This window comes from Trachinotus anak, unplaced genomic scaffold, assembly GCF_046630095.1.
Source record: "Trachinotus anak isolate AG129_WGS33_773 ecotype Australia unplaced genomic scaffold, CSIRO_AGI_Tana_v1 ptg000011l, whole genome shotgun sequence".
Taxonomy (NCBI): Eukaryota; Metazoa; Chordata; class Actinopteri; order Carangiformes; family Carangidae; genus Trachinotus; species Trachinotus anak.
The window spans coordinates 1,082,995-1,107,766 of record NW_027273862.1 but is presented as its reverse complement, the minus strand read 5'-3'; the positions used below and the strand labels follow the sequence as shown (position 1 = coordinate 1,107,766).

The 24,772-nt window shown below is 41.8% G+C and overlaps 1 protein-coding gene across 4 annotated transcripts in view; it reads right to left on the bottom strand.

Annotated features, from left to right (window-relative positions):
- The window catches only part of lrrk1 (leucine-rich repeat kinase 1), an 81,956-nt gene that overhangs the window by 13,571 nt on the left and 43,613 nt on the right, over window positions 1-24,772 (bottom strand). For all 4 annotated transcript variants that reach the window (XM_071488373.1, XM_071488371.1, XM_071488374.1 and 1 more), the window contains 14 exons: window positions 22,982-23,154; window positions 22,666-22,786; window positions 22,117-22,276; window positions 20,692-20,870; window positions 20,465-20,562; window positions 18,827-18,998; window positions 18,558-18,733; window positions 17,738-17,877; window positions 15,061-15,358; window positions 9,561-9,730; window positions 8,182-8,379; window positions 7,950-8,089; window positions 7,518-7,655; window positions 483-677 (listed from right to left, as the gene is read on the bottom strand). In XM_071488373.1, the coding sequence (XP_071344474.1) occupies window positions 483-677; window positions 7,518-7,655; window positions 7,950-8,089; window positions 8,182-8,379; window positions 9,561-9,730; window positions 15,061-15,358; window positions 17,738-17,877; window positions 18,558-18,733; window positions 18,827-18,998; window positions 20,465-20,562; window positions 20,692-20,870; window positions 22,117-22,276; window positions 22,666-22,786; window positions 22,982-23,154 (2,358 nt within the window). The remainder of the gene's footprint in view (window positions 1-482; window positions 678-7,517; window positions 7,656-7,949; window positions 8,090-8,181; window positions 8,380-9,560; window positions 9,731-15,060; window positions 15,359-17,737; window positions 17,878-18,557; window positions 18,734-18,826; window positions 18,999-20,464; window positions 20,563-20,691; window positions 20,871-22,116; window positions 22,277-22,665; window positions 22,787-22,981; window positions 23,155-24,772) is intronic.

Below are 24,772 nucleotides of genomic sequence, written 5' to 3'. Positions count from 1 at the left end.
CATCGTGGGGTTGAGTTAGCAGTTGCACTGCTAACAGCCGTACAGTGAAATACAGTTTTATCCATTTGAAATAGTAAAACATTTTCAGTTCATTATGAAACTCTGCTGGGACTAATCAGACTGTGTCAGAGGACGTCAGGAGAGGAGGCGGTCCTTCAGTGTGTGGCCCAGGACACATTTACGTTCACTCTGCTAAAAGAATTTGGCCACATGTGGTCTGAGTGAGCAGATCTCAAATGTGTCTTCAATGCATCCTGGGTGTGTTCACACCTGGACTTAGAGCTGTCCACTGGTGATCAGCTCACATGGGACAAATGTAGAGAGGGTGGAAGATTCACACTGTCCAACTGTGACAAGACCCAGAACCAGTTTTGTTCACTACACCAAAAACCAAGCTGTAGGTAATCACCCTGTGTCTTTTTCTATTTCCTACAAAACAGGACAAACAAGGAAACTTGTGTGTTTTTGATCTGGAGTCTCACCTTCTCAGGCTTGGTGTCCCAGCATTCAGTCAGCAGGCTGTGGAGGCAGTAGAACTGAACCTCCTCTGGACTGCCGAGCACCGGCCGGATGCCTTTGGAGAGCTTCTTCGCTATCTGAAGCTGGTGCTGTCCCAGCGCTGGTCTCCGCCCAGACAGCAGCTCATACAGCACCATACCATAGGAGAACATGTCCACCTGCAGGCGGCCAAACATGGAGGTCAGGTTTCAGAATTACATCTGAGGAGGTGATTCAGATCAGTCAGATTTGCATGCAACGTTGTCACAAATGAAACGCAGCTTTGGAGTGTGTGGCTGTAGGTAGGTTATGTAACACACGTCGGCACTGTTGATGAAATGGATGGTAAGAAAAAGATGAAACTGATATGGTCCCAGTGGATACACAGCAGAAGTAAACATGAATATGAGGAGCACAGAGACAGATGGGAACACTTCGTCATCAAATCACAGTGAGACAATACACAATAAAAACAGGTGTAAAACACACAACTTACCACACTTAGGTGAGAAAACAGGAAACTACAATCCTGTACTTATCAGCAGGTGAATACAGGGCAGGAGGTGAATGACAATAATAGCTGGGCTTTTACTGATAATGACAACTGAGACACTGACTGACAGATACTCCACAGCAACACAGTTCTGCCTCTCCTGCTCTCTCTTATCTCCTACAGCTCACTCATCCTGTATCCTCAGGGGTCGGGGCTGGATTTGGATTGTTTCCTCCACAGAGCACCTTTGGCCATTAAATGTGATTAGAAAAACACAGAGATCAAAGATCCTCATTCAGCTCATCCTTGAAACCCATATCTGAGGACCAAAATACTTGAGTGGATTCCTGTCTGTGGACATCCACAGATAGTGTCTGGGAGGGAGTCGGCCCCCGTAGGAATTCCCAGAATAGCTGTAGAAGCAAACACTACTGTGATGCCAAAAACACTCAGCTACTTCTGAGGTGACATCACTTGGTAGTGGCTCCAGATACACTTGAGGTCTGTGGTATGGTATGGTGTCTCAAGGACTATGATATTTTCATATAAGGAAGTCGTCCTGACCTCCGTTTGAAGAACCTTCTCACTCTCTCATTTTCTCTATGGTTTTTATTCTTGATAGAAGAGACAAAGAGACTCGATTCTCATCCTTGGCGAACGACATATCTGAAATTCATGTGCTACATAAAACCTTTGATAAGACAGAACCAGTGGTATATCTTTTTTATTAATACTAGAGCATGACAACATGTTGTTTTATCTACAAAATTAGAGGAAAAAGCGTAACAGTGGATAAAGATAACTAATGGAGAGCATGAGGGCTAACTGAAGGAGAATGAGCATGGCCTTTACACTTCTGCCCAAAGATAATGATGACAAATGGAATAAACCATTTAACCAAGGCAAACTTTTCAAAGTCCTTAACCATAGAGCGAATAACAAATCACCTTGACCTGACAGTTACCCATCTGAAATCTGCAACATTTCAGACGCCTACTTCCCCCGCATTCTCCCACAGAATGACATCAGAAACAAAAAATAAATCTTGACACAGCCACTACACCTGTTTCTTTACTGACTGACTGAACCATGACTAAAGCCTCAGCCACTGGAGTAGAAGTCACTCCTATCTTAATTCATCAAACGTCTGCAGACTACTGACCAAAAATAGTCAAAAAGGAACAAAAACATCACTCAACATGGAAAATGCATTGGATTAAAGTTCCCATATTGTGTAAAGTGAGATTTCCACGTCTTTGATCATAAATCAGGTCTAAGTTCAATGTTAATACTTAAGCATTAACAACTGCTTGTCTCTTCTCGGCTCCGTTTCCTGCAGCACGAGCTGCCGCGCTGAGCTCTGTCTCAACAGTAGTGACGAGAGAGCTGGCCTGAGATTACCCAACAGTGAATCCATTTAATTTAGAGCCAGCGGCTGTGACACAAAGTCTGCCAGCTGATTTAACAAGCAACAGGAGCCACAGAGCAGAGTTAGCGTTGAGCAGCTAACTCTGCAAGGAGCACAGCACAGCACAGCACAGCACAGCACAGCACAGCACAGCACAGTTTAACTTTTGCCAGTGTATGGATTTATTTTGTATTGCTCTCTATCCCACAGCAGCCATCTTTGATTCCACCATCTTGATTATAGTTTCCTTTGTTTAAACCAGCCATCGTTTTGAGTAAACCATTTTGTGTTTGTTTCCCTGCACGCACACGCTAACCCACACCCACACCCACACAGCTGCATGTGGTATTGTGTGTTAGATTACATATTTAGCTTTTAAATAAATGCTTCTGAAAAAACCTGCTAGTCTATTTACTGATGCACAAGGGTGAATGTGGCCAACCTCTAATCTGCAGGACTCTTCAACCACTACTAGTCATTCACGTAGTAGTTTTGGTTATAGTTATCAATTTCATTATCAATTATGAGTTCAAAATTGATAGTTTAGATCAACAGACTAAATCAGTGAATAAGTTATCCTTTCCCTTTTTAAGGGTGGTGCCCCGAGGTGGATTTAATATAAATTAAATCCTGTTACTTAATGAAATGAATCATTTCTGATCTCCAGAACTGTTGCACCCACAAAATGCCCTACAACTCCTCATTAAACTCCTCAATAAACAATCCGTGTAGCGGATCCCTAATCTTGTCACTGAGCAATGTTGATATTATCCAGGCTTATAAACAAATGGCTTGTAACTTTCTAGTAGTATTACTGCATGAAGTCCAGACCTCAACTGACAAATACTTGCATGTGTTTCATTACTTCCTAAGATCTTCACAGCTGGCAACCAATTTAACAACCATGAAGCTGCTTTTCATTTATTTTCCTATTATCTTTGTCATTCTGTTCCCACTTTCTCCATCATTTATTCTTTCTCCATCACAATAAAATAGTTAAACCTCGTCAAACACTAAGAGAGAGACGGTTGTTTGATTGGCTGAGGTCAGCGAACTCTGTGCAGAGTTTTCTCTGCTCTTTGAAAGCTTCCTCCACAGAGGCAGGGACCAGTAAAACAATAAACCCCAGTAAAACTAGCTTCCATGGGGAAAGGAGAAGCTCAGAACAGCCTGGATCAGCCATATCAGACCAGCAACAGCTATAACAGACTGATATTTCTGCTGTGAGTAAGTTACATTGACTGCTACAATATGAGTTAATCGATTTTGTTCATTTTTGTTGATTTCATCATTGAAGTTATTTAAGAGAAAGTGAGTGCAAACATGAATGTGTTTGTAGAGCACAAAAAGCTGAAAGCTGGCATCAAATGTCTGATCACATTTTTCTTTGCTCAGATATTTCCTGATGTGAATCAAAAGTTTGTTTATTTCAGACTATTCTTAAGGAGAAGCTCAGGTCTCTGCTTGTGTTTTAACATTTGAGACCTCTGGCCTCTGAAAGAAAGAGGTTTAGCTGAAAATAAATCATATTTATATTCTGCAAATTAAGGTGTCAAAATTTTGGTTTGATATCTGTAATGAAACTCGTACTGGCACTAGTATTAAAACATTTCTAAATTAGTCCAAGGTCCTACAGTCCTAGGTTTTTTTTTCATGGGAAGGTTCCTAACTGAGTGAAATGACCTGGAAGCATCTAAGTGGCAGCCGTGATAAGGAGATTCAATGCTTCCTATCTTATCTCCTTTAGCGTAGGTACACTGGACCCTCCTGTAAGAAAGGAAAGGAGAAATGCTGTCCCACAAAGCCTTGCTGCAACGACATCTACAACAAAAAACACACCATTGTAGTCTCACCACAGACGACCCACACAAATGTAGAAACAACAGAGCAGCTGCGTTAAGCTTGTGACATGATCCAAAACTTACAGAAATCTCCTTGTATGATTCTTGTCTTTATATCCAGTTAGGAGTCATCATGAGTTTATAGTTAACATCATAACAACGTACTATATACATGAATGGTATTTCACTAACACACCCTCACCCCTTCCTCCCCACATTATGTAATGCACTATAAATGTATTTTCTTTATCTAATAAATGTATAAAAAGGGGGTCAAAACTCTAATAATTCATTCTTGCCCTTCAGTTCCCTATTTTCACTGAATTATTATCTTTAATGGCTCAAATCTTTCTACTTTTTTACATTTCTTTAATTTTATCTTATTTCAACATTTCAATCCTGTTTGTTTTGTGTTTGTAGTGTCTTTTCCTAAGTCCTTCACATCTGTCCTTGACCTTATGACGTCTTCCATCCAGGTCAAAGAAAAGCGGTGAGGCAAGGAGATTATTTTGACTTTTTGACCGCGACCCTAGACTGCTATAAGTTTTTGTGTGGTTGTAAAGGTCACCAGTCTCCAGCCCTGGTAAAACCTGCATGGGTCTCTGGCTTTTCCTCTTCCTTTGCCATTAAAGGAAACATATGGGACTAATCAGACAGCAACATGCTGCAGAGAGGAAGCAGACAGTCAAAACTATCTGCCACTAACTCTAAATCCTCTGATGTGACAAGTAAAATGAATACTGAGGCAGGAGCTGCTCCAACACCTTCTGCTCAGACAGGAGACTGCAGACCAGCAGCTTCGAGTCCAAACTGATTTCTGCTGCAGTATCAGGCTCCCCCATGCTGTGCATCAACTGCAGCAAGTGGATCAAACTAATTTACCAACTTCAGTGATCACCCTCTATTGTTCATTCAACATGTCAGGATCAAGTGCCTCTATAAAGACTTTCAGATGTGATGAAGATGAAGCAACATTCAAACGGAGGCACAGAGCAGAGCAGCAGGACAGAGGATCCCCTATGAAACAAACCCCAGCTGAGTTTGTTTTGAGATAATCCTCCTGTCTTCAGTTAGGAATGCAGACCATGAGAGGCATGAACATAAACTAAACAAAACAGCTCATGGAGGACAGGGACGTGAAAATGAACACCATCACCAGCATCTAAAGGCCCAAATTTCAAGCGTTCAAAAGCAAGTGGACACTTGGCGACTAAATGTCTGTTAGACAGCTGTGTGTTGTTTCAACATCAGTTCAGGCACAGAAAAGACTTAAGGGGTGCCATTTAGATTGAGGTGGAGTTGTCTGTCAATATAAGGAGTAAAGAGGTGACCGTGCAAATGAAGAAGAGTATAGTATATATATATATATATCAGAGAGGTATATGGGAGTTGGTTTCAATCAACAGCTAGGTCTAAAAAAAAAAAAAAAAAAACCAACAGGTGCACACAGGAAATGGTAAATGACCATGTAGAGTTGACCAAGGAGCCTGAGTCAAGAATGGTCTCCAGGATGTAGGCGTATATCAATCTTTGTATCTGTCCTGACGATCAGAACCTCTGAGGATTCAATACAAGATGCTGTGACGCTCCAGAGCCTTGGTCCTGTGTAGAGTGTGTGTGTGTGTGTGTATGTCTGTGTGTCTCCTTTCTTTGCTGCGATTCACACGCTGGTTGTGACAGATTCAAACCTCTGGTCAGCCTCAAAAGCAGAAAGACCAGGTTGTAGAGAAAAAACACATACACAAGAAACCGATCTGCAACAAAGTTGTGTGGACTTAAAAAAACGACCTCTATCAACATGATGGAAAGAGAAAAGTGTGTAGCTCATGACCCAAAGCCACCACTTCACTGGTGCAGGTTTGAATCCATCCCTGGCCTTTTCCTGCAGGTCACCCCCTCTCTCTCACTGTGGCCATCATAGTAAAGAAACAGGCTGTAGACTTACTGGGCTGAATGGGAGACAGAGTATCGGGGTGTCAGCTCTGTCCCTGGTGACACACACTCTTTCAGTCCCCTCGGAGGTCTGAGCTTACACATGCTGCATGTAGTGGCAAACACTTTAGACTGAACTTCGTTTAAAGCCACTCGTAGTTTTAGCGGAAGGCAAGGTTCAGTTGGCTTGACTCATGCACGTTACTTCCACACTCACAAAACACCGGAGCCAGGTCATCCTTTTGTGAGTTTTATTTTGACGTTCCATTGGTACACATCCAATCTTCTATTGGGTTTACAACGGTCAGATAATGCTTCAAACTGCAACATCTGTCAATAACGTCTTAAAGTAACGTAAACGGTCAAAAAACCTTTTTGTGCTGTACCTATAGCACCTCCGCTAATCACCGTACTGACCTCTGACCCTGCCCTTTAGTCCTTTAATTAAAGGGGCATGCACCGTGCTTACTTCAGGTGCTATAGGACCTTTCACAACTATGCAACAAAAAACAATAACTTAACACAACACATACTTAACTTATAATAAAGGTTTCAACTCTCTTCACAACAATATTGGCTCCTACACTGCAGGTGCTGCCCCAGGGCCAACAATGTAGTTTATTCTTTAATTAACTGTATATTGTCAACTGTAGCCTATATTATAGTCAATGTTAGGTTATATTATACAATAACCAATATAGGTAACAAGGCAATAATCAGCAAACTGATCATACTAATATTCCATCCATTCACTTCGATTTGGAGCTGAAGGTTGAGATATTTATTTTATTCATAAATATGATTAATAGTCTAGATTATAACTTTATCAGTCTCTCATGTATAATTCATAAACAGCCAACACATTTAAGAAAAAAAATTCTAGCTGAGGAAAAAATAAGTATCAAACTATCCTTGTGTATTTAATGTCAGATCTAATCTAAATCTAATGACTCCAGGTAACAGTTGCAGAGTTGACCCAAGTATCAATCACACTGTTAAGCACAACAGAAGTTATAACAGTGCTTATGCACAAAAATCAGTATTACATTTTTTGTTACCTTGATATTTTTGTTATTTTGGCTTAAAAGCACATTCTCAAAAAACCTCAGAGTAGACGACACCACTGCTCAGCCTTAATGGTACACGCTCCAACAGGCGAGCTACTGGGGCACCCCAGGATACCTCGTATGTATGTATGAACCAACAGACTGACATCACCAGTTTTACTGTCCTCCGCAAACTGCTGAGGCTCACAAAGTGCATCTCAATCAGCCTAACAAAGGCACAAGATTCATAAAAATGCTGCACACATCAATTAATGTGGGTTAAGAGGAGGGGTCAGTACCTTCTCATCATACACGATGCCTGGTCGGATCTCAGGAGCCTGGTAACCGGGCGTGCCCTCGACCCCCAGCGCGCCCTCATGGAAGGATTGTCGAGAAATGCCATAGTCAGACAGTTTAATGTTGACTGGATCCTGCACCTGGAAGAAGACACATAAATGATTAACAAGCTGAATCAGATGAAAGAAACACAAAGCTGGTCTGTTTCCTTTAGAAAAATTATCTTTGTTCATATGATTAAATTTTCTGCATATGGTATTTCGAATGTCTCTGTCTTGATGAAGGTTGGTGGGATGTAAAAACAGGATCAACAGATCAAAGAAGTTCAGGCCTTCACTGTTCGCCCCCTTACAAAGTCTGACTGTACATTTGAAGACAGTCAATAAACTAAATTCAAACATTTGAGACTTTCTTCTGGTGATTCACATACAGACCTGCAGAGACCAGACCAGGATGTTGTCAGATTTAAGGTCACAGAAGATGATGCTCTTCCTGTGAAGGTATGCCAGTCCTGCTGCAATCTGATAGGCTACTCTGAAGGTTAGCATGTGACCGAGGGGCATGTACTTGGAGCCTACAAATAAAAAAAATAACTTCATGTTCCACTGACACAGAAACAGATACACTTGAAGAGGGAAAACACACAATGAGTATCTGTGTACGTGCCTTTGCGCTTCTCCTCCAGCACGGTGTTGAGGCTGCCCAGGGGGGCTAACTGCAGGGCGAAGCACAGCGGGTGGATGCTGATGCCCACCAAAGAGACGATGCAGGGGTGCTGAAGAGAGTGCAGCATACTGGCCTCCTGGCGAAACTCAGAGAAGCTCCGACAGGCATCTGCAGACTGCAGGTGTTTCACCATGGTGTCTAATGAGAAGAGGGATGAGAGGGAACTTACAGATGAGACATACAGAGAAGAGATCTGAGGCTGAGCTCCAGCTGAATAATATTCACAAACCCTCTCATACTAAACTACTAAAGTTTACATTCAGATCAACACAGAAAATCAAACATAGCACACAACAAAACAGCGAGCAAACAAAATGAGGGAGCCATCTAATCTTGGCTCTGATGAGAATAAATATGTTTTGAGCTGAGATTTTAAAGAGCTGATGGATGGGGCTGATCTGATTGACATGGACAGTCTGGAAGGCAAATGATCCTGACTGCAGGAAAGACTGAATCAAGGGCAACTGGACTTGATTGTAGATGATTGAAGATGTTTCACCTCTTCATCCGTCCAGAGGTGGAAGAGAGGAAGCACATGGATGAGACGTGAAACGTCTTCAAGCATCTACACATGTGGGTCGATGTCTGAGACAGTTCCATTATCTGAGGAAGACCATGGGATGCTGTCAAAAGCTCGGTGGACCTTGAGCTGAGATTATTATGTCACATAACATCAAGAATTAACATCCACACTCCTGTGGAGTGATCAGCTGGTCTCTGCTCCTACTGCAGCGAGAAACGGATCCACTAGTCTTAAGGATAATATTGTTGGGTGGGTGGCAGCAACATTGAAGAGAAGGGAGTCATACTGCCGTGTCATTGCTTTACACTTTCTGGAAACACATAAATTCTTTTGTATAGATCCCAAAATTTGCAAAATTCCTTAATAAGGAAAACTCTGGATTCTGGAAAGGTCAGTGAGAAATCTTTATTTGCAGGATCATTTTCAGTTTTTTTTTTTTTTTTTTTTTTGTAAGAAAATGATCCCGGTATGGATCCTTTGGTTCTGACTGACTGGCATCCTATGGAAAACTCTTCAAACACAGTTTAGTAACATGTAAATGTAAATGTTGTTGTAAATAAGTGTTAACAGTTAGGGTTAGGGTTATGGGTATGGGTTGTTTAATACCGGCTGTTAGTGCAGTTCTTCACAATGTGTCTTTGGGAGCTTTTCTGTCCTCAAGAGTCAAAACATCTCGGTTGCATTTAGCAATGGCACTAACTATAGTTCAGAATATTAGTGTCAGATTTCAAAAACCCATCAAACAATTTAATTAAAAACTAGACCCTTCACTAAAAAGAGGACCACGCCTCTGTACCTGTGTCGCTGCTGATGGTCTGCTGTCGACACTTCTTGAAGTGGAAGCGTTTGACAGCCACCGGCTGGTCATGATAGCGGGCTCGGTAGATGATGGTCCCACTGCCCCCCTGGCCAAGGATGTTATTCTCCTCCTCAGAGTACTCCAGCTGGGCCCTCTCCAAAAACAGCCTAACACAAACACACACAAACACACACAAACACACACTTGCTTATTATTGTGTCCCAAACCTGGAGCACTGACATTTTGAGTAATTTGCTTGTTTGCTGTTTTAACCAGAGCCAGTGGGTTTCATCTGTGTAGGTCCATTACACAGATGAAACAAAGATTACAGAGAGTGGCACGAAAGAGGAAGTAAATGCTTCTGAATTAAATCCATCCATGTATGAACTTTTATTAAAACATGGTCAGATCTTCATCTTAGTTACAATTATTAACAAACACAATCTGTTTTAACTAATTACACACAATTACAACCATTCACAATGTAGGTTGTAAAAAGTATGTGAAGCCTTCAGCTAATGACATCAACAAAAGCCAGTAGGATTCAGCAGTAATTAAACCTAGAGCCAATCAATAGAAGAAGATTGGAGGTGTCTGTTAGAGGCATAAAAAGTCAAAGAGTTTAGATCTTTATCAGTCCACAGTCACACAAACTGTCTGTAAATGGAGATGATTTAGTTCTGTGGCTTCTCTCACTGGATAAAATGACTCCAAAAACACAACACAGATGATCAGTAATGTAACAAAGAAGCTCAACAGCTTAAAGGAATCATTGGAGCTGGTTCACATCTCTTCATGAGTCAAACATACACAGATCATGGAGCATGAGGGAAGACACTGCTCTCTAAAAAAACCCATCACTGAAGAGCAATTTACTGATGAAACTAAAGTTGAATTGTTCAGGAGGAACATGAGTATGATGTACGTGAAATGTAAACGTGCTGAAGGTGAAGTACGGTGGAGGGAGCATCGTGATCTGGGGCTTTGCCTCCTCTGAGCCTGGACAGCTCAGCATCAGAGGAGAAAATTAATTCCCAAGTTCATCAGGGTCTCTCACAGGATAATGTCAGGGTGGCTCCTCCTGCTGAAGCTCAGGAGAAGCTGGTGATGCAGCAGCACAATGACCCTAAACACCAAACTAAATCTACTACAGACTGACTTCAGAACAAGAAAATCCACCCTCTGGAGTGACACAGTCAGAGCCCAGACCTTAACCCAGAGGATGCTGGGAAATGACCTGAAGAGAACTGCTGAAAAAAAAATTATATTCTTACAATTTACATTTTAAAGGCTTTAAACATCTTTTCTGGATCACACACACATGCACTTTAATACAGGTTCTGGTACCCCGGGCTAACCCGGGGCAAGCTATCAACAGATAGTTTAAAACCAAGCTGGAGAAACATTCACACCACAAAGACTCAGATTATCCAGAATGCCAACCTCAACATTAACCATGCTGTACATTGGTCACATCTGGGAAACAAAGCCCCTCTTATATCAGCTGCCCCACAGGCTGACAGTAGAGCTGCATTCTTTTCCCATCCACAGAACCCCCCCCCCCCCCCCCCCCCCAAATCCCTATGTCACCCTCTGCTCTCAGGCCTTTTGATGTGCTGCTTTAACCACAGGGACAACATAAACCAATCAAGATGGTGGCTTAAATGAGCTCTGGCCTACGAGTCTGAACGGTGACACAATTTAATGTTGACTCTGGGAATGGTTTCCTTTCAGGCAAAACATTTGGTGTAAATCTGCAGGAACATTAATTAAAAGTAAATGTCTACTTAATCTTTTTAATTAGCGGAATCATCCAAGGGTCCAGAGTAGAGATACCCAGCAAATTTTAAATCTGTTTTAACCTCACTGCTCTTTGTTCAAACACTATAATATATTATATCAACTTACTTTGGGCTACTTTTTGAGAACTGACAGAGATGTGCCTGAAACCGATGAGTATAGAAAACGGTCCCATTAAATGATATAATTTAATATAACTTGAGTCTTTTTTTCTACTTGATTAGATATTGCTGGAATTGTGTCATAATTTTGTTATTTTCTGATAACTTTGGAAAGAATTTTCAGTTGTCATGGAGATTCATTGGTTATTTGACCGTCGTCTCCATGACAGCTGACCAAAATCATCTCCTGAGGAAGACTGCAGTATGTGGTTGAGATCCAGAATTACATTATTTTATCACACATTCAGTGTGGTTCCAGTCAACAGTTTGACCGTTGTTTTAAATCAGTGTCTATGGTTTGTTAAACTGCATTGAAACCCTGGTAACAAAACTGATCAGTTAAAGTGACCAAAAACACTATAAAAATAGAGGGTGATTCAAACTTCTCTTTATGTGGCCTCACACCAAATCTCACCGTCACAGACAAATTTCCAATGTTCTGGACGTTCTGATAAAATCAAACATGTTTATATTATTTCAAGTTTTTAGTCTTGGCTCATGCAGACAGTGACAGTCAAAGGGGAGGAGCAAGAATGTTGGTGAAAGGTCGGCATTAAATACATCAGGGTGGCAAGGGTGGTTAGACAAATCATTTCAAAATAGGGGGGCAAATAATAATACTAATACTTATAATAACACTATTACTAGTACTACTACTACTAATAATAATATAGAATTTCAAAGATCAAAAACGTCTAGAGTTTTTTTTTCTATTTCCTGTAAATTTCTATTTCCTGTAAATTAGATATAATGATGCAAATAGTGACCCAGCAAGATCCCCAATCTTCACAAAATCTTATAAAAACTGGCTCCAGCTCCCCGATGACCATAAAAGGATAAGGGGCGTGGCTAATGGATGAATGAATGAATAAAAACTCATGTCATAAAGACATGTTGTCTTTAGATGTGAGAGGGTGTCAGACTTTCTGTCTTTTAAAAGTCTTTTTAAAGTTGTCTAGTAGGCATTACTTTGGTTGAATGGTGGCCATGGTATAAGTGACAGTTCACTCAGGTGTTCCAGTATTTAGAGTTAAAGTCAAAGCAGAGTGATTTAACTTGTTCAAGACTCTCTAATTTCACATCTTATTGATCTTCTTTGAGCTCCACATTGGGGGTGGACAGCACCAACTCTGTGCTGCCACATTTTTATGACCTATATTGGCAACGGCTAATAGATCGGTCTAACCTGAATGTACGAGCCTCCCTCCAGCTGTGACAGTGGATGATGTTAGTTGGTGGCACTCGTGTTTATACCAACCTCCATCTGAGATTCTCTAAGAGCTCCAGTACAACACATTTGCAGTTGCAGTTGCACAAATATTTGAAGGGGCTGTTTAACTATTGCAGCAAACATTTCCATGGGCCTGTGCTATTTTACACAGACAGAGATTTGCTTTCGCAACTGACCGCCCACCCAATACCCCCCACTCCTAACCCCACATACACAGTCTTTCAGAGTACTTCATGGACTCCATGGTGTGTGTGTGTGTGTGTTTCTATGTGCGTAGGACACAGAGACAGACTGCATGTTTACTCCAATAGTTGAAGGAGTGGTGGTTACCCTTGAGCCCTGACAATACATCAACAGATGCTGTCACTGGCAACAAATCAGCTGAAACTCATTACACAGCCAAAGCCCTGGAGAACAGCAGACTGTCAGTGTGTGTGTGTGTGTGTGTGTGTGTGTGTGTGTGTGTGTGTGTGTGTGTGTGTGTAATAGTTAGTATATACTGTGTGAATCATCCAGCTCCTGTGGAATGTGTCTGGTGGAGGGACCAACAGTCTGAAGTCCACTGAGCTGTGATATGGAGTTTCTTTCCCATCTTTAGTCGAGAGTATGCTCTTTCATTTTGAGGGCATTATTTCTTCATTTCACTTTCAGATTTTCCAATGCTTTCCCTCAAAACTCTTCCTCCTTTCTAAAACAGCCCCTGCTCCAGGGCAGATTTTCTCTGCTCCTGCTCCAATTGGTTTGTCTGCCCTCAGATCTACTGCTGCTGCGCCTGTGCTTCAGTTTAAGATGAAACTTTGCCAAAGAACATGAAAAGAAACCTGATGAATCAGCTCATTCTTTGGTCAGAAGACACCAAGATAAATTTGTTTGGATCAGATGGAGCCCTTCATGTTTGGTGTGGACCAGGCCAGGACAACCACAGTGACTGCACAGTGCTGACTGTGAAACATGGAGGTGGGAGTTTACTGATATGGGGCCGCATTTGTGCAAAAGGAGTAGGAGAGATTACACTTACGCTATGAATGCAAGTGTGTGTACAAAAGTACTGAATGAACAGATGAGTCCCAGTCTCAAGAAGTTATTGTTCAGAGGCTAAAATGACGGAGTGGGAGAAGGTGTTAAACTGTTCTGAACAATTTCACTCTTCATACATCTCTTTTTGCCAGAACGTCAGCAAATCTGTCTCCTTTCACACAGTCTAACCACCTAAACAAAAAGACTGACACATTGTGCTCCATGAGCCTCTGAGAGACAGGAGCACCATACAACCGCCCCATAGACTGCACAGTGTTGACACCAGGAACAAATCTGCACAGATGTGTGCAGCAAAGCCTTGTGAATGGCAAATGGACTGTACTTATGTAACGCTTTTATCGACCACTCAGGTCACCTTACACCACAGTACACGCCACATTCACCAATTCACACGCACATATTCCAATGGCCAGCAACCTTCCTATCAGTGGACGACCCGCTCCACCTCCTGAGCCACAGCCGCACTCATGGTGTAAGAACTGCGGCCATAGTAGTTATGGTTTGTGACTGAACAGCAGGAGTTTGAAGTTTGCTGAGCCAAATGTCACTAAAGTCTGAGTCCAACTCAGGGAGAAAGAAGCTGGTGCCATCGCCATGGCAACTGTAACAGGAGCTATACACAGCTGGTGAACATGTAGTTATTAACAGCTTATGTGGTCTCTGTGCTGTTAAAACACACACACACACACACACACACACACACACACACACACACACAGCTGCTGCATCCTGTTTCCACACTACATGCAAGTCGCATGGATGTTTCAGTTTCGTGCCTGTTTCAAGCCCAACCAATATTATTATCAGCACACGTCAGCTGACGTGTCAAATACCAAGAAATGTCAAAAGACAAATGTCATAGACATATTGAGGCACTGGCTCCTCTATCATATGGGGGTCTGTGGTTTAATTTGTGTCAGTCTAGGGTCCTTGATGTGAAAAGGTTTGAGAACCTTAGAAGGCTGTCTCCATCAGACAGTTTGCCCACCAGAGAGCCCTGACTAGTTGATTTTTTCACTGTAAAACATCCCACTGAGTTTTAAACAGTCAAAATGTAAAGTAGCTCTGTCATATCCTGCTGTTGATCCAACAGATCTCAAGTTTTTCGTTTGGGTCTACAGCATTTTCATAACTGATAGAAATGATTAGATAGAAAGAGAAACTGTGCTAAACTTACTAAACCGGATTCATCTTCTGACTGATTTGGTGGAGTCTGCTGCCCTGGCACAGGTAAAATGAAATGGTCCATTAAACAGTGAGAGGTTACCGTGCAGGGAAGTCAGTCATGAAGAGCTCTGGGACCAGCTCCTGAAGGGGGACTGGCTGGTCAGGATGCTGGGGACAAATGATGTGCTCCTTCTCCACTGCAGCCAGCACACAGTCCTCCATGTTAAAATAATGAACTCCTGCTTCGCCTCCTCCTCCATCATCTCCACGATTTCCTCTCTCTCCGGGCCAGTTAGCTGGGAGCTTGATCTGCTTCTGTTGGCCCAGTGAGACACAGAAAGGACAGGGGGCGTACTGCTCTATGAGGAGACTCCCATCGCTCTCACTGGCTGTCAAAGCTACAGGTGAGGACAAAGAGACAAGACATATATATGGTCTGAACGTGTTTCATAACAGATTGGTTTACAGGGTTGGACAGTTTCAAGATTACTACTCTAATGCAAGTGAGTGGCTTTTTAAGGTTATAATAACAAATAAATAATAATAATAACAATACATTTATGGTTTTGCACTTTGGTCACATGACTGTGTTTTGTGATAGTGTCATGTTTAGAGCTATGACCAACTTGTGGTTGGATGCCTCCATAAGCTTTAACCTTTAAAAATATATTTAAAATTTCACAATATTTCAGACACACATCTGTATGTGCTCCAGATGGAGCATGGTGCAGCCAATCAGCCAATCTGTGGATTAAATATGAATTTATTTAAAAATGAGACATTTCATTCAAAAATGACATGTGTGGTGTCCTGCTTCCCTCTGTTGGACTACCCTTGTCTGCACAGGACTTCCCTCTTTTTTTTTTTTTCGCTGCCGTTCACCACATCTACAGAGGATGACCTCAGGCTGTGAAGAGGGTGTGCCTTCATGTGGAACTAACACATTCTCTTGTGGGTTTGAGCCCCAGGCCTGGAGTTCAACACTTCTATGATAAACTGAGTCATGCAGCATAAAACTTGGTGACATTAGTTCTGAGAGGTGAAAACTGCACAATAAGAAATACTTTTAATTCGTTAATTCTTTGTTTTAATTTGTAAACAACTCAGGAAACAGACACCTGTCTATAACAGTCAAATAATCAAACGATGCATTGGTCTGCTCAAAGTAACTAACTTTGAAAAACTGCCACAGGTTATGATATTATTATTATAAATGTCTGACAGCATTATGGATTCCTACAGAGACAGACCTTTTTGTTAAAGAGTGAGATCCTTTTTGTTTAAGCAGAAACAGTTGTTATATCACAGTTCAAAGACACCAGACTCCATTGTCAAAAGCTGTTCAGTTATTCCCGGGTAAACTGCTCCTGCTCAGTAGTGAACTGAATGTAAAGACTTTGGTCCCTATAAATCGTTTACACCCAGAAACAGAAAAATGAAGGTTAGGTTAAGGAAGGTCATCCTTTAATGAAGGGTAGTGTCCCTTTAAGACATTGTATAGTATAAATATGAGTATTTGTCAAATAATAATGTGTATACATATGTTTGAATTTGGATTATTCCATCACTTTGTCGAACTAGAAGTGCCGCCCCATGGTTGTATCCCTCCACCAACCAGCCAAGCTGTGGAAAATATGGTCACTATCCCCTTCCTGAGTCACAGCATTTAATAATGACCAGAAGAATTTTTGCAACATTATGATGTCACAATGAATATGACCTTTGACCATGTGGATATTAAATGTCATCACGTCATAATTTTCTTAATTTGTCTTAAATTGTGTCATAATTAGTTAATGAATTTGTGAGGTCACAGTGACCCTTGACCACCAAATTCAAATCAGTGCATAAAAAAGATTAAGCACTCATAATGTCACCTCATTTTATCCTGAACTACACCGGATAAGAGCGGAAAACTTAACCAAACTCTGACACATCATCACTCATTAATGAGAGGAAAAATAATTAATCAAAAGAGATTTTGTTGCAGACAGAGAGGAAGCAGCCCCCGCAGTCCAGGGCTGGATCACATACTGGCAGTGTGCACCGGGGTGCTGAGTAGTCTAGTCAGTTTAATCTTCCAATTTCATCTAAAACAATATTATGGCGTGATGTGGGCCATATCAATGTACCTTGTAAGTATTGTGTATTTGACAGAAAGCTGCTTCACTGCTGAATCTCCAGCTGCTGTGGATATGAAACATCTGCTGGAAAAACATGTGTCCATACAGCCAGTACTGAAATCTCCCACACATGCACACACAAATCTGTGATTGAGTGGGCAACAGTGACCCTGGGTCACGTAGCAATCTCTGTATTTGTGAAGCAATCTCTGTATGTGTGCGTCCAAGTGACTGCTGTCGTGCTCGTAGCTAGGTTGTTGCTAAGGTGGTTGGGATGATTGCTGTGGTGGTTCTTTCTGTTCACAGTGAAAAAAAGAAACCCTAGAATGGGATCTGCTGTTCTTGATTTTCAGCTCCTTTAAGGAGAGTTCCTCCTACATCTTACCTTGCCTGACATAAAGACCACCTCTGCAAATGTCAGAGGAAATTATTACACTTCCACAAAACATTAACCTTCAGTGGGAAAGAGCAGATGCACCACATCACACAGCAAAAGCCACATATTTAATGTGTGGCTAAAGTTTAGATCGACATCCTATGACTACTAGCTGATGTGTCCTGTTTTGTCTGATTTCCCAATTCAGATAAAAATGCATCATGACAATCTGACCAAGTTTTGACTGTGCCCACATGAACAGAGAGCCCTGCACTAACCAGGGAACCACTGCTCGATCAAGGAGTTGACGTGGTCTGTGATGAAGGCCATGGCAGAGAAATCCCTCATCTCCGACTGGCAGATGATCTTTATGCCTCCACTCTTCTTCCGCTTCCAGTTGACATCTGATGACTCCACGCTGCAGAGACACAAACACATGTCACTGCCTCATTTCTCTGGAGGGTTTATCTGCTTTCACCATGTCACAACCTTCAGCCTGTCCACAGCGGCTGACGTGGAGCAGCCAGCTTCGGCTGAGGCAATTCAAGGTTAATTTTTTCTTCCCTTTAATCAGCTCCATTTATTTCAGATTTTTTTTGCCATGAGACATAGCTCACCTTCAGTGTTATCTTCTCATTTTGTATATTACGCTTCAGAATAAATTAAATTACTAAAACTGCTGCAATAGATATGGGAGGTGAGCATAATGAGAGAACAGTCTCCTCTATCTATATTAAAGATGTTTAACCCTATGTAGGGAAAACACTGAATACCTGGAACTATCAGCAATGAAATGAAAATACTGCAACTTGAAAATGAAAGTAAATCTTTTGAAAATCAGCAGACACACAGAGTTCCACATTTGGTGCAAAGATTACTTGTTCTTGTTGTTTAAGATCTTCTCAAAAAGGCCACATTTGTCAGAAATCCCCTGTAATGTCCAGGTTAAACTGTGGAACATACAAACCCACCTACTTCCTGTGAACCTGAATGCCTTTGAAATTGACTGAATATTAGTTCTGACCTGCTGTTTGCCTCCACTGGTTTTAGTCTGGCTCCTTTAATTACTGCCTATATCTTTCTAGCCTGAGCTCTGACCTGAGATAACCTCCATCAAAAGTGACCAGCAGCCCCTCCTTCCAGTAGATGGTCTGGCTGCGTCGGACTCTGAAGGTGCTGCATCGGTTTCTCTGCCTCTGCTGGGTTCCAGCAAAGCTGTAGATCACAGAACCCCTGCTGTGCTGGCTCCTGGTATTTCTTTTGAGCTCAAATGACTGCACAAACACAAAATGTCAGGCTATAAATATAAAGCTCCAAAAGTGTGTAATTGTAACAGGTGACTGATGAGAATCTGCTGGTTTCAGTACCTGCAGGTCCATCTCTGTGAGGCTGATGAGCATCCTGGCAATGAAGCGCTCCCAAAATCCAGCAGGAACAAAGCTCATCTTGAAAAGGCGCTGTAGGGTGTTGTTGAACTGCTGGCGGAAACCGTGGATGTCCATAGCTGGCTTGGGGGGAAGGAGATGGGGCAGTAGATAGCTACAGAAAGAGGAAACAATGAAACTTTAGATATGCTTTCTGCTCGATGCTATTGCCAGAATTTTTTTTGTTGTTAGAGGTTTGCTTTCACATTAGCTAATAATCTGTATTTTAAAGGAGCCATTTATAAGTTTTCTGTGCTGCTGAACGTGGTATTTTGCCAAGAGCAGGTGGTGTTGTCAGTTGACGAGAGTTTCAGCCGTTGTTGTCTTTATAATACAAGAGGTTACAATATGTTCTCTGCGCAGCGCTACATCTTCAGTGCAGTGAGTCGCTAACAGACAGTGACAAGACAGGCCGGGCTAGCTGGTTAGCATGTTATCTGCAGTAGAAGACATAATAGAGACAAGAGTTAACACTGGTGTTTGTCTCCACCTCTGGAGACAGCTGTTGGCGAGTAAAGGAATGAAGTTTGATGCTGAACTCACAATGTATCTTCTAGACTGGCAAGTAAACAGCTGCTAATGCTAACATTAGTTGTGTACTTTAAGGTGTTTGAATTCTTTCCTGTGGGGTAGGTGTAGTGGGAATCTCATGAGCTGGATAAAGAGATGATCACCAGGAGTTCAGAGGTCTCAGGCAGAAGTATTCATTGTAAGCTTGGCGCCATGGAGAAGATGATGAGCTGTACACAGTGAGCATGTGAATGAGGGTAGTGCCATGTCAACATATCCTGTCGGACAGTGGGTATATATTCCCAGGTCTCACATTGTTGATTTACTACACCTTACTCTATATATGGTAAACTTTATCCTAAACATTCATGTGTGAAGATGCTATTGGACAACACACAACCCTGATTAATATTACATATGTCTTGTCCTTTCACCTACTCAGCTCATCCTTGACAATAACTAGATTCTAAGTTTGTGCTTTCCTTCTACCCCCTTATTTATGAGACCTTGGATACTCCAGCTACAGAAGGTAGTTGTGGCTCTATCTAGACACAAACAGTCACTTTAAAAGCTAAACAGTGAAACATTGTCTCACAATGTGAAGGTTTTAATGGCCTGAACTCTCTGAAGGTTAGTGAGGTTTAGGAAAACAAGAAGAACGCTGGAGTGAGAAAAATCTCCTTCACAGTGGGTAGTAGGTTGCTCAGCATTTGTATGGTTGATAACTGTGTTCAAGGTAGTGGCCAGAGTGTGTTAAGGTTTTTAGTTGTGTGTGTGTGATGGTTACTAGTCATTTTCATTTGGACATTACATGGTTGCTATGGCTTTCCAGTTGATTGAGTTTAATGGGTGTTTGTTAGGGCATCATAATGTGGTTGCTTGGCAGATGTTAAGGTGTTTGGGATGATTACTGTGGTGATTCTGCATGCTTGCAGCAAAAAAAGAGAAATGGAGCCTGCTATTCTTGGTTTGCTTTGCGGAGCAACCACACACAATAAGGAAAGCTCAGATGTAGAGGGAATCGACATTGGTATCATCTGAGTACAGATCTGTATATAGACAATATTTTACCTGTTGTTGGCCACAGGCAGAGCAATCTCAAACTTGGCTAGAAACTGGAAGTACTGTTCCTCTGTCTGCTGGGTGAACCCCGTCCCTACCAACAGCATCTGCACAACAGACATCATCACAGAAGGAAGCGAGGTCAGGAATCTTTAACACACAAACAACTCACAAAGCCCAAACTTTACTTCTGATATCTTAGCTACTTGTCTTCCCAGTTGGTTCCTGGGTCTCACCCTGAGGTCTTCAGCTCGTATCACTCCGTTCCTGGCTACAGAGCGGGAGGACTTGAGGTGTACGATCCTCTCAAGGCATTCTGACAGCCACACAGGACACAGGAAATACAAGGTACACAGGCCATGGCTGGTGTCCGGGAAGTGCAGCATGGTCCCCGTCTCTATCAAGAAGCTGATGGCTGGATGTGAAGAAAAAAGAAAAAAGAGAGGAGCCATGTGCATGAGGTAACTTCATAACTAATGGTCAATGTTGCTGATCTGGGAAATGAAGGGAGTATTCTGCCACACCAGTAGCATCAGCCGGTCGACTTGGCTCCTTATATAGACAGCTAATCACCTTACTGCTCAGTCAGCCACCTCTTTGTATCCAAACTTAATCTGTGTATGAGTTTGTTTTGTACCTAAACACTATGTATTTCTATTTTTTCAGTATTAAATACAAATGCTAACTTCATTCTGAATGTTATCTATTATATATTTTTAATGTGAATGGCAGCAAACTTTCTTTCAGCTTTTGGAGGAACTGATGATGTGACTTTTTTCATTGGTGAGTAGTGTAAGGGATTACAATTACAAATTCGTTGATAACACTACAGTTATTAATCCCAGTAACACTGTGTTACATATCAGCTGTGTTTGTTCCTGTGTTACTAGGACTTCAACAGGGCTTGATATCAGCTTGGTCTCTGTATGTGTTCAGTGGACACACTGCTCAGGGCCATGCTAACTTGGTGCATGAGTTGATGTGGGGGGGCTTTTACCAGAAAGAGAAGCTTCAAGTAACTCCTAAGTTTTCTTAATTAAATGTTTAGTGTTCCTGGCTGGGTTACTAATGTTAGCAACATGTACACACACATTCAGGAGTCACATATATTGCAGGGAATGTAACTGTTTCTCTGAGGTGAGGACTTCTGTAGAGCTGTGTGCAGTCACTGAGGCTCAGCTAGCTGCTCGTTAAACCACAATATCTTGTTTTCTGTTTCTACACGTGTTAAAGGGAAATGATACAATAAGAGGGTGCAGATCATTTATTTAAAGCGCCTTTGATGTGGCTCTTGCATTTTTGTTGTGGCTTTTGCATTCATGTTGATGCTTTTGCATTCATGTTCAAGCTTTTGTATTTGTGTTGTGGCTTTTGCATTCATGTTGATGCTTTTGTATTCATGTTGATGCTTTTGTATTTGTGTTGTGGCTTTTGCATTCATGTTGTTGCATTTGTATTTGTGCTGTCTTTTGCATTTTCTGTGGCTTCTGCATTGTGTTGACCCTTCTGGTCCACTGCAGGAATGTGGCTCCTTGTCCCTCATAGATTATGCACCTGGGTTTAGTCCAAAGTAACTGTAACTGTAAGGATACTTTAGTTAAAGGAAATGGTTTTAGGTAGTTTGAACTGTCAAGCAAATAACATATCAGGCGTAACATTACCAGTCTGTAGGTCCTCATAGTCTCTGATGTCACTTCCTGGGTTCTGCTCAATGATACAGTCCAGCTGGGCATCAGTTAAATACTGGACGTCTTTCTCAGCATCTCGCCTCTGCTTCTCTGCTATCACTGCTTCCTGAAGTTTCAGATAACTCTTGGGGATCTGATGGAGGAGACAAAGGTAAAAATCTGCCTGTGCTTTAGAATAAAGACAATTTGAAGTACTTAATAATTTAACAGGTTTGTGATGTAAACTAATCTTTTGACCAAGCAGTTGAAGGAACTAACCTTCAGAATCACTGCAGAAGTTCCCTCAGTAAATCTTTTGTTTGACTTCTAACCACATCTCACAGCCACAATAACCCACACCTGGTGTTGGTGTAATTTTCGATACATGAAGATCACTGTGTTGTATTTTCACTGTTGTGTGACTATGATGTTTAAACTGACTGATAAACTGATATGAAACATGCAGAAGTGGAGAAGTGGATTAAAAAGCACAGTTAAACACAGACGCGCTGCAGAGCTTCAGCTGCCACTGGCCTCACTCACCAGTCTGCCCAGTAGTTTACTGCCACAGGCCGAGCTGCTGCTGTCCTTCATGGAGAGAGCCACCTGGTAGATCAACTTCTTCAGCCCCTCCAAACCCTCCAGAGTCTTACAGGACACTTCACTGAGCACCAAGACACACACACACACACACACACACACACACACACACACTTGAATACACTCCACAGACTAACAGATGTTCTGTGAGGCTGATACTAGTGAGCCTGCCACACTCACATGAATCATATACAAACAGAGCAGCTGCTTTGTATCAATATAAAAAAAACAAACAATAAAATGTGAAACATGTGCTTACTGCAAGTGTTTCCAGGTGATGTCAGGGTAGCCGGTGGCTCGAGCCCCTGACGGGGATCGGCACAGAGCCAGGATATAAGCTCTCAGCGTGGCCAGTCTCTCAGTGCGAAACTTAGTGTCAATCAGATCCAAATGAGTTCCCACGACCACCACTGCAGAGTTGGGTGCTCGTGCCTACAGGACACAGGAGCTGACAATTATTATGTGTGCATTGAAGAATAGATAAACAGAAGCAAAAATAAATATATAATTTTTTAGTTGAAGAGTAGGTTATTTGACTTTATGTTGTACATATAATAAGAAAACAAAAAAGTCAGTTTACCTGGAACAAATTTGATTACACCTGTGATTTCCAATTAAGGCTATTTGCATAAAAAATGTTAAAATAAAAGAAAACCTGTGATCATCGCTGAGATCATTCTCAGTTGTCCTGGGTTGTGTCTAACACAGGGAACACAATGGATACGTGGTGTGTGCATCGCTGCTACTGCCAGCTCCATCTGTCTTCATACAGTTTGCAGGATACTTGTTGGATTACATACATGTTGGATTTCTCTTCATTCTAAACGAATTTCTCATTTATGGACCGAAAATGTTGCGAAAAATGCCACTGTCTCCACATGCAGCTGCTAAAATGGTTAAAAAAAATTTTTAAATATTTTTTCATGTCTGTGTTGTGTTCAGATTCAGCCCAGACACAGACAACTCTAGTGGAAGGTGTCGGTCATGTGCAATGTTGCTGGTATGATGTCAATATCACATCAACAGGTGTTTTCTGTGTCTACTTTTGCTGTGAGATGAGTGTCACACATGAAAAATAGGTGCAACACTGAAGTTTTAGATCTTGTTACGCAGCTGTGAGGTGAAATGTACATCTCCTGTGCCTGTCACGTAGGCAGTGTGCTCGCTCTAATCTGTTCCACAGCCAAAGCCTAGTGTGGGTCTTAATATGGTTTCACATGGTGAAGAACAAGTAAAAAACCAGATTGTGAGACGTCATGAAGATGTGGAGGTTACAAGAGCATCAGTAGACTGCTGAACATAAGCAGAAAAGGCACAGACAGGTACTGACAGAGATGAGACAGACAGACATCTGTCTGAAACATGATGCATCATTTTGAATAGAGTCAGTGGTATTCAGCTCATTAGTGTTAAACCTGGGTGATTTTTTTTCTTTTCAGTTTTGCAGCTTTGACTGAGTCGACAGCAGCTAAATATCCACGATGACATGGATCAGATTGTTCATCCTGCATTCATTCCACACAAGTTTCAGATTTAACCATAGAAAATGTACTCCATCTGTCAGATGTTTATGACGTATATAATGTCATTGTATCCAGAGCTGCCCCCGCACTGAAAATATGTTCCTGCAGGCATGTGTACGTGGTGTGAAGTGGTGGCAGTGGAGAGCACTGACAAACTGACAGGATCATGTCAAAATGAGACTGGCAATGAAAAAGTTACAACATTCACTCTGCTCAGCCTCAAAAACAAATCCAGGAATAATTAATACTGTAAACCACTAATCAGAGGAAAGCAAAGGAAAGGCATTAACTAAAAGTTAGTTAGTAATTAGGATGCAATGAACCACTTCAGTGAAATGATGCAAGCAGTTTCAACATTTTCCACATTATTATGCTTCAATTAAATGCCATTAATCAGGCTGTGGTGGGTTTGTGGTCAGACAGCCAAATCATTTTCCTTTAAATCAGATCGCTCCTCCCTCCGGCTGGAAACACAGAAACCATCTCTCTGGTCGGTGCTGACGACTGTCTGGTTCACACAGTCACAC